This window comes from Alosa alosa, chromosome 18 (genome assembly GCF_017589495.1).
Source record: "Alosa alosa isolate M-15738 ecotype Scorff River chromosome 18, AALO_Geno_1.1, whole genome shotgun sequence".
NCBI lineage: Eukaryota > Metazoa > Chordata > Actinopteri > Clupeiformes > Clupeidae > Alosa > Alosa alosa.
Genome location: NC_063206.1, coordinates 14,674,084 through 14,691,189, shown reverse-complemented (window position 1 = coordinate 14,691,189; position 17,106 = coordinate 14,674,084). Strand labels below are relative to the sequence as shown.

The 17,106-nt window shown below is 45.3% G+C and overlaps 1 protein-coding gene across 1 annotated transcript; it reads right to left on the bottom strand.

The window, feature by feature from the left end:
- Positions 1 to 2,719: 2,719 nt before the first annotated feature.
- si:dkey-191g9.5 (rap1 GTPase-GDP dissociation stimulator 1) lies at positions 2,720 to 16,511 on the bottom strand. Its single transcript, XM_048270545.1, has 14 exons — positions 15,904 to 16,511; positions 13,950 to 14,054; positions 12,189 to 12,311; positions 11,286 to 11,411; positions 10,745 to 10,873; positions 9,800 to 9,925; positions 9,368 to 9,511; positions 8,801 to 8,932; positions 5,769 to 5,903; positions 5,249 to 5,374; positions 3,881 to 4,020; positions 3,573 to 3,699; positions 3,352 to 3,480; positions 2,720 to 3,041 (listed from the first exon to the last, which is right to left on the bottom strand). The coding sequence occupies exons 1-14, from the start codon at positions 15,914 to 15,916 to the stop codon at positions 2,914 to 2,916; spliced, it is 1,683 nt and encodes a 560-aa protein (XP_048126502.1). The 5' UTR covers positions 15,917 to 16,511; the 3' UTR covers positions 2,720 to 2,913.
- Between the last annotated feature and the right edge of the window lie 595 nt (positions 16,512 to 17,106).

The following is a 17,106-nucleotide window of genomic DNA, read 5'->3' as shown; positions in this document are numbered from 1 at the left end:
CCCAATGAAATGCTAATGTACTGGTTCCAAGGGCTATCAGATCCACAAGACAAATGATGTTACCTTGCTATAATGTATCCATGTGTCATGAAATGTAAATATATTCATGTTTGGTATCATTGTAATAGTCTCAGTACAAGGATCGTAATGATTTGATTGTGAGAATGTTTGGAATATTCTATAAGTGATATTTCTGATATATAAGATATCTCTCCTCATGCTCTTCAGATAAGAATGGGTAGGTGTGAAGTAGGTGTGAGTAGGTGTGTCTGATGCCAAGTGGAGAACCAACCACGTGGGATTGTTTTGCCGGCAATTTCTTTCTTTGTTTAACCCATACAAAAGTGACTAACTTGCATTGTAAGAAGAAGAAAGGATGGAGAACTGAAGAAGAGAGGGAGAGGTTGATCCAACAGAGGCCATGGCCTACACAGACCATAGACCATTTTTTTACCCTCTCTGCTTGTAACAGAATAAACCTGATTCCTGAGTGTTCCTGAAGTTTGCCAGTCTAAGTTAATTTTAAGTAATTATTCACCACAATTACTTTCAATGGTTAAAAGCCAAAAACCAAATGCAAGACCAAAAAAATCCTTAGTCAGTGCTAAACCACTCACAGTCAACAAATCACTCTCTCTTTTCAGCCCAATATAGTCTGAAGTACTGCCTTTGGCTTTTTGTGCAGGTGATGTCAAGCTTGCTTGTTTTGTACATCCTCATGGGCTCAGGCTGAATGGGGAACTCAGTATATTGTCTCCACTCAGTGGTCAGACGTGTGTATGACCATCCCCTGAGAACAGGGCAGTTGGCAAACCAGACAACGCTGCCCCTGCCACACAATAGAAATCCCTGTCAAAGTAAAGATTCCGCTGATTCCTGATCTGCAAAAAGAATCTGCTTAGTTTAGCACCAGTATATGTGACCTGTTGAAGTGTATTTCCACTATTTGAAAGCATCCTGCCTGAAGATAGCAATCATGACTCAATGATGCTAAATGTAATATGTTGCTCTCAGCTAGCATTATGCCAGATGTAAATATATGTCACACATTCAGGCATCTCCTTATATATGGCAACAGGTTATACTGAAGCTTTCTTGCTATTTACTTTTTGGTTGAAAAGGTGCTTTCCAGAGACATGTGCAGCAGTGAATATAGACTAGGTCTGGAGAGACGACACCTCCACCAAAAGGCTAAATGAGGCGAGATGTGCAGCATCAGTATTCAGGTCAGAGCCCAGGAGCATGGCACACGGCCATCTTTTGTGTCAGAAATGAGAGGCAAAGGTCAGTCTCATTCACATGCTCACCGGAGTGGAGAATCACTCTCACCGCCACACTCAGCAAATGGCTGCTATTCTAATTTAACATTACACCCATCTCTCTCTCTCTCTCTCTCTCTCTCTCTCTCTCTCTCTCTCTTTCTCTCTCTCCTGGCTCCCAAATCTGTTTTCTTTATACCTCTCCTCTTGATGGTGGAGCACCATGCTGTTGTGTTTATCTGGCCCAGTGATTCGGCGGTCTCTCTGACCGCAACATTAAAGCGCCCCTAATAACAGGCGAGGGCCTTTAGAGATGCAGCGCCCATTGAACCTTCTTTAATCAAGCGGCCTCAGCTCTCTGCGTGATCAGTGTCCTTTTGAGGGGTCAGATGAGAACAGAGCCTCCTCATTCACTTAAATGCTTGCTTGAGAAACCAGCCATCCCCCTCCTGGCTAGTCTGAGAGAATGTCTTTTTAAAAACACACACACACACACACACACACACACACACACACACACACACACACACACACCTTTATACATACATTATGTAAAAATTAAAGGATGTAGAACATAACTTGTTACTCACACAAAAAACACATAAGTCTGTCAATCACAATTGTTATTGCTTTTATGTCCCTTTCAGAGAGTTGTAATGTTACATATTGAATCCAGCAGTCAATGATCTATTTGCATCACATTCAACAGAGTTCCAAAACTAGATTACACATTGATTATTGTACAGCTGCTGTTTTGATTCACATGTACGGTATATGAGCAATTGACCAGAGAAAAAAAAAACAAAATAAAAAAAAAAACATCCATCCATATAAAATTAACACACACCAATAACAGTGACAGGCTTCCTTTCAACATTAAATAGCTTTGAATATGCTACAAAAACTAGAGTCTATTCTAGTTTTTTTTTCTAAAGTGCACACAAAAGGATACAGCTTGACATATATCACTGGTCCCTCATGTTAATACACAAGTGCTTGTTAGACAGCTGACTGTGCAGTAAATTGCTATTTCAGTTAAGGATTGCTAGTGTAGTTAGATTATAAATTAATGTACTGAACTGATTTAACCCCAGTTAATATTGTGCTTATGTGCTAACGGCTGCAAAATCTTCACACCCTAAGAAAAGGATTAAATGATCTTTTTCACAACTTTTGACTTTATCTCTTCCCTCCCAATTAGACTCGACACACTGACAAATACTTTCACAACACTGCAAAGATATCCTATTTTCTCAAGGTCAATCCTTCTCTAAGAGTGTGAGAATTGCTTATCCTTGATGAGAAGAGGAGTGGGTGAAGTTAGGACGACACTTGATCAGGTCCTGTGCTTATGTTTTTGCTGATTATGTTTTTGTTCATAGTCTTTCACATTTTTGCCTTAGGCTTCTATGGATCGTCCAATAAAGATGACGGCATGCACCCAACCCAACCATCCCCCATGGAACCCCTCGTCTCCTTTGGGTCCCGATGCTGCCCGGGATGGAAGATCACGCGTTTGGATTTTGGTTTTGGTCGGACTGGAGTGTGAAGCTCAGGTTCGGTTAGTCTGTTGGTAGTGGCAGGGGCTGTGGCGGCGGCACACGTGGTGGTGCTAATAGTCTATCGTGGTCCGAGGCGGTGTCTCTGGCCCGCTTTAGCTGGTCTCGGCCAGAACGGCCAGCACAGTATCCGCCTGCGCGGCCAGCTTGGTGTTGGTGTGGCTGGAGAGCTGAGTAAGGCTGTCCTTCAGGTTCAGCTTCTCCATCTGCTCCCGCAACATACCTGAGGAACACAGAGAGAGAGAGAGATGGAGGGGCGCAGTGATTAGATGGAAAGTGAGGAGAGGAGGGTGAAAGATTGAGGGAGTGGGAGTGAAAGAGTGTGAACGATTGAAAGAGGGAGTGTGAGAAACAGAAGAGAGAGAAGAGAGAGAAAGCAAGCAGAAAGCAGAGAGGTGAAGATAGGTAATAGTCAGCCTCCATGTCTATTTGCAGCATGAAGCACAGCACAGCATTCAGCAGTTTTCCCTACATGTCATTATCTATCTCTAAATCACATCTGGCTCGCCACTGCAGTCCTGCTGGTTACGTACTGGAGTTGGCCAGGCTGCAGACGAGGCCCATGGTGCTGAATTTGACCTCCACGGCCCCCACCGGGTCCTCCAGCATCTTCTGCAGAGTGGGCAGCAACTCCGCCTCAGCAAAGGACTCCTGCACAGCGTCTGGACAGGCCAGAGCAGAGAGACGTGTATGTACACATATTACACAGGTAGGATATTAACGCTGATCTTAGGTGTCAGGGTTTTAGTCTCACCAATATCTATTGCCGAAGCAATCGCCAAAGCAACCAGAGCTTCGTTCTGCATGATGACATGTTCGCTGGTTGCCATGGTGATAAGGTGTTGCATCCCCTGGGCATTGACAACAGAGTGGATAACCTCCTGCAGGATTAAACACAGCAGAATACAGAATAAAACAAATTTAGGAGAGGAATTGGACTGAGTCTGGGGGCCACTCTCGTAATTTGTTTCTTGAGTAAATTTGTGTGACATTTTGTGTTTTCTGTGTCTTTCTGTTCTGTGTTTGTGTGTGTGTGTGTGTGTGTGTGTATGTGTTCCTCACCGGGTCTCGACTGTGCCTGATGAGAGCAGCCAGCAGGCGGTTGGCCTCTCCTCGGACCCCTGCGTGATCCTTGGCCTCACACCACTCCATCACCCGCTTCAGCAAGCCCTCATCCTTCCCCAACACAGCGGCGGCTTTCTCTGATGGAGGGAGAACGGAACAGGAGAAGACAGATGCAGTGAGGGGAAGAAGAAGAGAGGAAGAAGAGAAAAAGAGAGAAGGACAGGGGGTAATATACAAAGGACAAAAGACAGGCTGAGATAAACATTGGGTATGTCCCACTCCAACAACATCAGGTCATCAGAATAATAACAAGCGTTTGACCCATAATTACAACACTATTTGTGTCAGGCAAGGAGAGTTGAGAGAGAGGCTGGCTTTATTACCGTGTCTCTGTTTGAAAGGTAGACTGTGTAGAAGCAATCGTGGGTGGTGAAGATAATTGCATGTTTACAGCTCTAACGCTAAGGTTGTAGTCAATTTAAGTGTCAACAAAGAAACATCAGTTGTAAAGAACTATAAAAAGCGTTCTTAACAATACCCAAAGGGATTGGCAAGCACAAGGGAACAGTTGGCCTCTGCTGCTCAAATTGAAAGTAACGTCTGGTGCATACTCTACAATATTTTATCCTACAATGCTTGAACATAATTTGATTTACATATCAAAAGAAAAGGCAATTAGATGGCACAATTACAGTGCATTCTTGTGACATCAATCAGGTGCTAGTATTCACAGGTTGTGCTTTGTTAGCATTTTGTGATCCCCAGTTCTTACAGTAACACTTAACTTTTTGAACCCTGCTTCACCAGACTAACAAAACCATGTCATGTGGCTTATGTTACACATAGATTTATAACAGTCATGTCACATTAAGCTATTATGCCACTGAAAATTCTAGCAACTCTCATGACGATTACTTACAATGGTATCAGGACAATCAATTGGCAGCATGTTGAATCTTGTGTATGCAAGCTGTCATGATGACTTATGACAACGTATGGCACCTACTATGACACATAGACAGAGGCCAGATGTTATGTTGTTAGGCCATTGTATGTTTTTTTTGGGTAGTCACTTGCTATTTTTAGACAAGAACTCCATATTGCTGTTCTTGTTTAACTATAGCATTACTCAGCAGCAGTGCTATTTTATTTTTTCTTTATGTGTATACAAAGCATCTTACAGATGCCAATTAATTGCAGGGACACCCAAGAGCAACTCAGGGTTAAGTGCCTTGCTCAGGGGCACAATGGTGGCAGCTTGGAATCGGACGCAGGATTTTTCAGGCTACTGAATGCAAACGCGTCTCCTTATCCACTACACTACCATCGCCCACTACTACACTTCACCCTCTCATAGACTCTTACCCTGTCCGTCCACCATCATGCGCAGGGTGCCCAGCAGCTTGAACTGGACAGGGGGCATGTCCGAGCGCAGCAGGGTCTGGATCCTCTCCGTCACTCCGTCCTCCAGCATCCGCACCTTATTAGAGGCTGAGACACGCGCAGGAGGAGTCAGAGAGGGTCAGCACAGGTCACACTCGCTCCACTCACAGTCCGAGTACCAGCATCATTAGAACCGTATGAGTGATGATGGTGACTAAGCCACCAGGATAATGGGACTGCTATTAGATGACACAAGGCGGGGACAAGAGTCAATTACTGAGGGCAGCCTTGTTGCATTAATCAGACCACCTCAGCAGCCTGAGTCTGCTCATAAGGACTGGCATTAATGCTGACTTGGATTCAGTTTTATTTATAACATATACAATAATCTGAGAAGTGTAAACATTGAAGCGTATACAGGAAGTATAATATAGCACTGTGTGGTGATACAGGGAGTGTCATTCATAACATAAATCATGCTGTGGTGAGGGGCAGTCAGTACCAGGGATGGCCAGGTTCCGGAGAGCACTGAGGCCCGCGTGCTGTACAGACACGTCCCCCTCGTCCACATGCTTCTCCAGCAGGTCCAGGATGTGAGGGACCACGCCCAGCTCCAGCATCTTCACACAGTTACTGTCTGCAAGACACACGTTACCGTGAACAACAAGGACGTTATGGTAGGTCAAAGAATTGTACGCCACTGTCTCATTACCAAGAGGTATTCCTTCAAGTTGTTAACAGAAGACCTAAAGATCCCAGCAGCGAGTCTATGAAAACGGTGCCAAAGAGAAATCTCCACTATGGCAATAGGAAGCCTTGACCAAATCCCAAATGCATGCTAAAGTGAGGCATCCACATGACTACTAGACTGCCCCCTAGTGGGCCAACCCACACCTGACAGCCATCACTGCTGTTTAGGCACCTAAGTGGAATGATAGGCCTTTGTGATGTGAATGAGTTCACCAAAAAAGATGCTCCCCATCACTGTTTGATGTAGACAGAACCCCTCTTGCTGTTATCTGCCGTTTGCCCAGAGTTTAACATGGGTGGCCCTCAGTATCCTCACATCCCATGTCTGAGGGTGTTTGTCTGTTGGCAGGAGATAAATGCCCACTTTCTTGTGTCACGTTAATGACAAGAGTGACCTTTTTCATATCTCCCTTCTTTGAAAATGCCACTCACATGCATCCTTTGACAACTCTTCATGCAAAATGAAAAGTGCTCTTTGAATATCGCTTCTCTCTGAGCTGTCTCTGTCAGTAGCCTGCCTCAGGGCACAGGAGCAGACAGAATGTTGAATTTTTATGATGCAGACAGAGGGGTGTGAATTCTACTAAATAATGAATGGCAATATGAAAACACGAGCAGACAGACAGATTCCAACTGAATAAAAAAGCCCAAGGGGCATTTTCAGCAAGATGAAGCATATCAACTGATCATTACCATGCAGTGAGAATTGATTATAACAACCTCTTCACTGGGATGTGTGAGGAGAGGAGAGAAATACAACCCTGAATGGATGTTGTTAGAAATTTTAGAGTCTGATTTTTTGTCCTACTCAAAAACACTGAGGCCCCTCATTTAAATAGTGGGCAAAGTACTGCAACGTCTGTCAGTAGTGAATTAGAGCTACTGTGTGGCATTTGGCATTGAGGTGGCATATCAATATTTGTGAAATATTATAAAGTCTTGCTCATGGTGATCAATTAGCAAATAGATTTTGCCTAGTTATTATGACCACCGCGCAGCGAAGCGGCGGTCATATAGGTTTAGTCAGATTTTTTTTTTTCTTTTCTTTTTTTTCTTTTTCGCATGCCCAAATTTCCGTCAATGAGTCCCAGGACACTGAAAGACCGGGGTACACGAAACTTGGTGGGCATGTAACCCCACATGGATAGCATGGAACCATCGTTTTCGTTTTGATCTGTAACCCCCGGCTTGACTGGACCCCCGAAAGGAGGGTAGGGCAGACACAGTTTTCTGTGAATATCTCGAAAACCGTGGGGTTTAGGAGGACCATTTTTTTTGTATGTTGATCTCAAGGGGCCATGTCAACCCATTCCATAACCACTGATTTCATGTATAGCGCCACCTAGTTAAACACAAAAAAGTAAAAATGAGGTGTTGTAATTGAAGGTATTTGTGACCTAACATAGTCAAAACTGCACGAAATTGGAAGTGTATGATCATTATGACACCCTCTGTATGCACGCCAAGTTTTGTGGAATTCCGTTCATGGGGGGCCACACAATAAATTAATTTATGTTACAATACACCAACTGGCCTGTAGGTGGCCGGAGACAGTTTTCTGTGAATATCTCGAGAACCGTAGGGCCTAGGAGGTCCACCTTTTTATGTATGTTGGTCTTAAGGGGGCATGTCAACCCATCCCATTACCAGTTATTTCATGTATAGCGCCACCTAGTTAAAAATTAAAAAGCTGACAAGGTCAAAACTGCACGAAATTAAAAGTGTAGGATCATTATGACACCCTCCGAATGCATGCCAAGTTTTGTGTACTTTCGTTCATGGGGGGCCTTACAATAAAATAATTTATGTGTACATTTAGTGACGTACACCAACAAGGATTCCCGGGACACTGAAAGACCGGGGTACACGGAACTTGGTGGGCATGTACCCCCACATGGATAGCATTGAACCGTCATTTTTCGTTTTGATCTGTAGCCCCCCCGCTGGACTGGACCCCCCGAAAGGAGGGTAGGGCAGACACAGTTCTCTGTGAATATCTTGAGAACTGTAGGGCCTAGGATGACCATTTTTTTTCATTATGTTTGCCTCCAGGGGTCATGTTAACCCATTTCATGTGCACACATGTGCACAAACAGATACACACACACACACACACATACATTCACAGTAATGTCACAGGCACAAACACAAGCACGCACGCACACACACACACACACACACACACACACACACACACACACACACACACATAACATAAACCTAACACAAACAATCAAGAATTTCTCAGAATTATAAACAGGCAAGATGGAGGTGGGGTTGTATAAAATGAATTTTACATGTGAAATCTATGAACTAATCATGTTTTGGTACTTGTTGTCTAGCAGATACCAGTGAGAATTGAGTGTGGATAATGCAATTTAGTGAGACAGTTAGAATCATATAGGCCTTTCAGCGTGATTTCTTTTTGTGGAAAAAATGTGCTGGACTGGGCGGCGGTCATATTTTGTACCGCTCTGCGGTACATCTAGTTAAATTAACTTTAATTAGAATTAAAACGTTGGTTTTGCTCATGGTGTTCAATTAGTAAATGTACTATTTTGCCTAGTTACTGAATTAGCTTTAGTTAGACTTAAAACTTTGGTCTTGCTCATGGTGTTCAATTAGCAAATGTATTTTGCGTAGTTACTGAATTAGCTTTAATTAGACTTAAGACTTTGTTCTTAGCCCATCATTCCAATTAGGTTCCCGAGTCTTCGATCGAGCAGCGGCACAACAGAGACACAGATCTCGCCGAATCCACACCAGCCCTCGCGAGCCTCTCACCGTTCCTGGCGAAGTTGGCAATGGCGAGCGCACCAGCGAGCTGCAGTTGCGTGTTGGAAGACTGTAGCCAGGAGAGCACGTCCTTATAGATGCTCCCCGTCCCCTCGCCGAAGCACTTCTGCATAGACTCATCTGGAGCGCCGCCATGGTGGGCCCCGTGGGAAGGGCAGATAAGGGTAGATAAGGGCAGATAAGGGCAGGTCAAAGGGTCACTCTCATTAGACATCACGCCGAGAACATCTAAACTAATGCTATTACTGTAAGACACAGGACGTCGAAGAATTACAAGTACTTGTTTAATTTGCATGATATAGTATAGGACACATCAAAAAGGTGTTTTTTTGTCTTGTTACTCAGTTATAACGATGATAGATGATAAATAAAGATGACATCTATTATTATCGTTGGTCAAAATGATTAGATATAATAAGAATGGTCAGCTGACAGATGGCTGAGTGGGATGATCTGCACCTCTATTGGAGAAAGCTAAGTGACGAGGGCCATTGCACAGCTGTGTGGTAGGATGTGGAGGTTTCCATTAGGGAGAGCCAAAACATGGTGACTCACCCCCGAGCAGGAGAGACACAATGAGGTTGGAAGCTATTTTGATGCTACAGAGGTCGTGGGGGTCAGAGCCTCCCTGCAGACCTCCGATCATCTCTGACAGGACCTCTGGCACACCAGCCTCCACAAACTGCAACTTCAGCGCATCTGCGAGACACACGCGCACACACACACACACACATACACAGATACTCAGACACTGTCACAACATATACGCCTCTGCTAGCACTGCAATCAGCAAAAACAGTGCCTCTCTCTCTCTTAACTCCACATAGTGATCAGTGCAGCTGCAGCTGCGTGAGAAGCTTCTGCTTGACAAATCCAGAGCTTATCCACTAAGACAGATAAACAGACAAACAGACAGATACATGCATATACTGAACACACAACTGCATGCATACACAGTTTCACAGAATAACCGACTGACAAACACACCGCTTTCTCCCAGTGATCCCAATATTTCCAGTATGAGGTGGCGTCTCTCGGCGTCGGGGGCACGCTTCAGCTGGGCGGTCAGCACCTCTGCAACACCCACCTCCGCCAGAGCCTCTCGGGCAGCGTCTAAACAACAAGGGCAGACAGAGGGCACTCACTCACTCACACCTCCTCACTCCTCCTCACTAAAGCGGTCCCTCTGTTGGACCTGCCAAAGTGTTTTAAACATCCTCCCCATATTTCAACGTAGAAATCCATGGGGGGATGTTTGTCCTCTTTACAGAACGCGGGGGATGGACAACCTGGATGAGACGGAGGTTAACTTGCGTTGCAATGGAGATTCGTTCTTTTGAGAGCTATTTGGATGGCAGAGAAAACAGATGAAAATGAATGTAGTGTGCAATGCATTCTTTACCCCACCTAGTACCTACCACTGAACCCATCCTCCAAAGGGCAAATAATGCATTCTTTACCCCACCTAGTACCTACCACTGAACCTATCCTCCAAAGGGCAAATAATGCATTCTTTACCCCACCTAGTACCTACCACTGAACCCATCCTCCAAAGGGCAAATAATGCATTCTTTACCCCACCTAGTACCTACCACTGAACCCATCCTCCAAAGGGCAAATAATGCATTCTTTACCCCACCTAGTACCTACCACTGAACCTATCCTCCAAAGGGCAAATAAATGGCCATGTAATGTACAGTAATTTCCTGTGTATTAGCCCCATTGTGTATAAGCTGCAAGACAGTATTTTATGCAAGTTAAAAGAAACCATATTAATACCATATTAACTGCCCCTGTGTATTCATAGCTGAATACATTTTGCAATATCAATGTATAAGCCGGGGCTAATAGTTGGAAAATTACGGTATATGTTTATCTTTGGATTTAGAATCAAGTGTTTGTTTGTCTATTTGTTTGTTTGTTTATCCTCACCCATATCAGCCAAGTTACACAAGGCCAGTAGGCACACATTGACCAGCGGATCGTTCTCTGGGTAAATCTTCATGATAGTGACCAGTCTGGGAATGACTCCCCCCTCAACCAGCTTGTCCTGCTGGGTAGCTGTGAGACATACGGAGGAGACAGGAAGAGAGAGAGAGAGAGAGAGAGAGAGAACATGTATGTGTGTGTGTGTGTGGGGGGTAGGTGAAAGATAGAGGAAGAGACAGAGAGAAAGAGAGAGGGAAACACAGACAGAGTTCACATAAAAGACCATATTGCAATATCAGCTCTTCAGTACAACAAGCATTTGGCCTATAATTACTTGTGGCACTTCAAATAATGGCGTTTCAGTTTTAATGTGTCCATTGAAGAGGTTTCGGGATTAAAGCTGATAGCATCATGAGCAGTGAATAGAAAATAGGACTGTTTTGCATGAAAATACATGACTTTACATATTGTTATTGTTCTATTGTTTTCAAATGTCATTTGTCTGGCTTCAGGTAGAGGCTCTGGAGTCAGAGGTGTCATTCACCATTTTCGAAACAGATCCGCCCGATAGCCCTGCCCGTGTGTAGCAGAAGCTCCTCGTCTTTGCTGTTCAGATGTGGCAAAAGGGCAGACACCAGTCCTGCCTCAATACAGCTGTCTCTCACTGCGGCTGCAGGATGGACACACACACACACACACGCACACACACGCACACACACGCACACACACGCACACACACACACACACACACACACACACACACACATAACAGAACAGTGAGTCTGAGCCAGAAAGGCACTGAAATCTGCCTTATTGATGAGGAGGCTAATCCAGAGAATTGCTGATCAGACGTGACTGTGAATACTAAATGAGAACACTAAACGAAAATTGATGACATGGAGGTCAGGGAAAGATGTTGTGGTTTACTGCCACCATCCATGTCTTCCCACCCAGGGCAGATCGAATTTCAGCCATAGGCATTTCGGTCTGATTGTGTGAGAGAGACTTTGTGTGGATTATGGTGATTGATCTACGGACGGCCAATAACATGGAGAGGATATGTAGAGCTGAACTGGTATTCAGCTGACAAGGAAAGCCACCAGCCAGAAAGCCACCAGCCAGTAAAGCTCCATCCTATGTGTCGATACAAGCTCAGTTATCTGAAAATGTGAAGGAGGAGACACAACTTTAATAAAGCTTCTGAAGTCTTCTTTATCCCATTTCATGACGCAACCCATTTAGTTTACACTGGCTTTGACTTTCTTCAGCAGCAGTGCCTCTGCAGTAAGGCTCATTAGGAAGGCGGTTCAGTCCAACAGATGTAACCACAGATGTCACTACATAACGATGAGAACTACAAATAGAACAGCACGATCCCTGCACTGAGTAAACACACTTCACACACACATGCATGCACACATTTGCACACATGTTCCCCCTGTATTACCTTCCCTGGCCATCTCAGCCACGACCAGGGTGACCTGGGACATGAGCGGGCCCTTCTTCCTGATGGAGTTGGCCAGCGTGGGCAGGATGCCGCTGGAGGCGATCTTCTGGGCAGTGCCCTCCTCTGAGGCAGGCAGAGAGAACAGCTCATTAGCTGTGTTAGTCAGACAGAGAGTGTGTGTCTGTGTGTGTGTCTGTGTCTGTGTTGTGTTACCAGACTTATGTGGGGGAGTGCAGAAAAAGACTGATTTGCTACAGACTGAATCCCAGAGACTTGGTAATGGAGGTTGAAAATGTGTTGGATGGTACAATGGGGACCACTGGCTTCTGAAATAGCAGCTCCACATGTGTGCAGCCAAGGAGGTTGGTCAAGCTGTCAATGTGGGCAGCGCTGCCATGGTAACATCCCTGTGCTCTTTTGACGTGGTCCATGTTACTGCTGTTGTTGTTTATAGTTTATTTTCCAGGATATTTCTGAGGCATTGAAATTCTGGGATGTAAAAAAGTCTGGGAACTGTGACACTTTTTTTTAATGTGACACGGAACCCTCCTAACTCAGCTTGACAAGGGGAAAAGGACATCGAGTGAGAGAGGTGGCACCCGGGACATAATCTCACCTCTGTCATTAAGCAACAGCCAACCTCCTGCCTCCCGCACAAACACAGATTATCGGCTATCACTTTGTCCTAGATACATGAGGATGAGTACCAGGTTACTCCACTCCAACACATATGCTACTACTCCTAGCATTAGTGCACTTTCTAGAACCCCTACACACATCCACTGAAACATCTAGGAATGCAGGGTTCTGCTATGTCTGGGTACACACACTCAGTTAGGCCTAATAGGCTAAAGAGCTTAATGACTGCAGCGTCAAAGGGTTCAATAACCCTGGGTGCCTCTAAAAAGAAGTTGATTGCGTCATTAGCTCATGTGATGAGTGGAGGCTTTTTATAGTGACTGAGGTGGCATATAGATGCAGATGCTCTGAACAGGAGAGACATAGCTTTCACATGGTCTACAGGTCTACACAAATAGTCTGTGCACTAATCATTGATGCTGTTCCACCTTACAGCTTGTTACACCCTAGCTCGTTGGCAAATATCCTGTTATCAATGGGTGACAGGTAGCAAGTAGAGATGAGGCTTGTTAAGAGGTGAGTTGTCAGTGAGGTGTTAGTAACATAAAGTCGTAATAGCGTAAAGTTGCAACCACTTCTGGTTTGGGACAACTCTGTGAAAACAAATGTATGGACAACTGATGTGTTTAAAAAATGGTACTGAATATTTTGTGATTTAATCATCATAGTCATTTTTCCATGAGCCAGTCGTAGTTTGTAGGGGCACTCACTCAATCCAGCGATCATCAATTTTAGACTCTAATGCTTTTGCCATTTTACCTAGCTCATCAGAATAGTTGTATGACATCTTCAGTGGACAAATACAACCATGAGGTTCTGTTGTCACATAGTACAGCCCATAGACAGTGCTTTACGTCCAGAGGAAATGACGACACGCTTTTATCCTCCATGAGACAATTGAGACAGACAGCGCATTACCCCTGATTGTGCGCGGCTTCAGTCTTTCTTTATTTTTGGTTTACAGGGACTTTAATGGGTTTACTGATGTTCTCACACCATCAGGCTGCTGGTAGATTGCTCCAGTGCAATGGTTAAGTCAGGGGGTGTAGCCTACTGCAGTGGTGTGCAGTGGTCTTGACGGGTCTACATGTATTAGTTAGACTAATGGGGTCGCAGACTCACTCTTTTCCAGGAGGGTGCTCAGCAGTGTGTCCAGGTGGGGCTTCAGCTCCTCATCAATGACCTCTGTGCTCACACTGATGGCCTTCAGAGCCTCACTCAGAGCCTCTGCAAACACACACACATACACACACACACACAGAGAGTCACAAACACAGACATAAACACATGGACGCATGCACACACACACACACACACACACACACACACACACACACACACACACACACACACACACACACACACACACACACACACACACACACACACACACACACACACACCACACATTCATTTATAGCAACAATTGTGCACAAATGACAACAGTAACTAACTAATACAGTGCCATCAACAGAGAGAAGCTAGAAAGGTAATGTGTGTGTGTGTGTGTCTGTGTGTATGTGTGTGTGTGTGTTTTGCAACAAACTATACAGTAGCCTCAGACATTGCAGTGATTTGAACTCTCATCTATGTGAATATCAATGATCCAGAGAAAAATTATGCTTCCCTCTCTTGTAACACCTCTGCTTGGTACACAAACTGGACCCTGCTGGCAGGCACACACAAATGCACACTATACAATTTTCCTTTGGGGATCAATAAAGTAGTATATCTATCTACCTAACACTATGCTGAACACTGCACACACCTTACTGAATTACAGTGAAGACATGGTTGTTTGAACACACCCTGTGAATGTGTGTGTGTGCTTTTGTGTTTGTGTAGGCTTGCACAGAAGGTCTGGGGTTATTCCTGTGGGTGTACTGAGAAACACCATCCTTTCACAAGACTATCAGTAAACTTGACAAAAATACTGCAGCATAGCCCGACTAAAAACTCAAGCTGTTAATAAATGTGCCTCTTTGTCTGGAAGTTAACTCATTCAATTAGTCCATTTACTGAGCCAAATAGCTTTTCATCTCCATGAACTTGTCTCAGTGACAATAATGAAGAGTGAGCTCATGTCTCTGAAATCCCATAATGTGTGAATAAGAGGGAATCATTTGGGGGTAAATCTCTGCCACCACCCTGGCAGGTGTTTAATGATGTGTGCTGTGATTTCAGCCAGTGTGTTAAAGTTGGATGCCAGTCCAACAATCATGACGGACTCTATGTTCAGCTCCACGAGCATATACAGGCTCTATATCCAGCGCTATGGTCAGTGCTCCTGGAAGAGGCAGTGCAGGCGGTGTCACAGAGTGGCACGTAATCACTCAAGCTAATCCCCTGCTAATCAGAGTGAAAATAGACAATCTGCCTTTCTACTGCCGTGGTGCTGCAGCCTGGCAGAATGTGAAGCGTAGTGTCACTGCAAGCACTCTTGCTCCCCGCAGCTCAAGCTTTTCTTTTCTCTCTCCGTCCGGACCGAGACATTGGGTCGTGGTGTGGAGGGGATGAAAAGATGGAGCAGAGGGGAGCCTGCCTGGGTGCTCGTCAGCTGTGGGGACACGCAGAGACTCTCCGCTGTGGTTGCTGTTAACTGGAGCCGGTCTGCCTCGCAGCGAGCTTGCTGAGTAAAAACGTCTCAGTGTATGTATCAGTGAGCCCCCGAGAATTCTCATTTGCATCCTCCAGGATGTGTGGGTCCACAGACCCCAACCAGCAGACAGTCTCTGCTCTTTCACCATTACCCAAGGGAGGGCATTAGAGCTACACTCTCCGCCAGGAGCCACAGCAATGGACGACATGCACCCGAACACAAGCCGCCTGGTTCCCCGCACTGCCTTCCTGCCTCACACTCACCCCCACTGTTAGCGGTACATTACAACCCCTCACACACGCTCTAGGACTAATGTCTATTATGTCCCCGGTAGCATCAAAGGCACTGTAGCGTAATGTGCATGCAGACACAGAGAGGCAGAGGAAAGGATGAGAAAGAGAGAGAGAGAGTGAAAGACAGAGCGAGAGAGAGAGATTGAGAGAGAGAGAAAGGAAGAACTGAGAGTCTGTCACTCACCCATATCTGCCATGGCTGCTGGTCCACGGTGTCTCCCAGTGTCTGTCTCTGTCTTTCTCCGCCGCTGTCTCTGTGTGTGTGTGTGTGTGGGGAGGGAGTTTGTGTGTGTGTGTCGTGCGTGTGTTTGTGTGGGGGTGGGGGTGTATGTGTTTGTGTGTGTGTGTGTGGTGGCGTAGACTCAGTAACGAGCGGCGAGCAGCCCTGCTTAAGGCCAGGCAAGCTCCAGTATTCAGATCAACAGCTCCGCATCAGCTGAGCAGCCAGTGATTCCCCCTTTCTTTTTCTCTCTCTCTCGCTCTCTGCCTTTTCCTTTCACCAGTGTTACATGCACATTATGCTCCCTCGTTCACCTCCCACACACTTTCCCCCTGACACCCTCTCTACCCACTCTGTTGTCCCGAATGTAATTCCTCTTTATCCCGTCTTATTCACAGCCTCTCTCTCTCTCTCCTCTACCTCTTCAGTCCATGTATACGCTTCAGTATCTGACTCTCTTGGCATCACACACTGTCAAACTGTATTTCCCTTCTTGTATTTCTCTGTCTCTCTATCATGTTCTCTCTCTCCCTCTCTCTATCTTTCGCACTCTGTCTCTCTCTATCTTTCACGCTCTCTCTCTCTCTTTCCCCCTTTCCCTCTCTCGCTCGCTCTCTCCTCTCTCTGCCAGATTCCCTCCCCCACCCCCTACCGGGCAGTAGCAGCCTGTTTCCCCCACAGCCTTCTCTTCCTCTCTCTGTGGCTCTCCTCTTAATGCACTCTAAACCCTAAATCTCCTCAAAGCTTATCAGTTGCCAATTAGCCTGCAAGCTACAGGGCGAGTACTACACCAGATCCTTACTCTTTCTCCAGGGCGCTTCGCGGCTCATCGTGTGGCTTTGTCCAGGAGACACACACTCTGTCAAGTCATTACCAGTGCTGCCATTTTATAGCAATTTCACAGTGACCCCAGTTGTCAGATTTGTAACTGGGTGGTGTCAGCTATAGAGTAGATGTTTATTTTCTGTTGGTTATTATTGTTGGGATATGAAATATGAAATATGATCATTGTAAAGAACACATATCTCCCCTGAAGTGCATTATCAGTTAGAGATCAATGCAGATCTGTGCAGTGATGTAATATTTATGTGTCTTCACGAGAATCCTTCACCTCCCGCAGGTTAAACAATCCGTAGTCATTCAGCATTATATCCACCTAAGGCCACA

What these genes read in the sequence shown, in the direction of transcription:
- si:dkey-191g9.5 (XM_048270545.1), bottom strand. An exon ending in GTGTAACTTGGCTGATATGG is followed by an intron (nt 9,926 to 10,744) that starts GTGAGGATAAAC and finishes CTTGTTGTTTAG; the next exon opens with ACGCTGCCCGAGAGGCTCTG. An exon ending in CATGATGGTGGACGGACAGG is followed by an intron (nt 4,021 to 5,248) that starts GTAAGAGTCTAT and finishes TCCCTCCATCAG; the next exon opens with AGAAAGCCGCCGCTGTGTTG.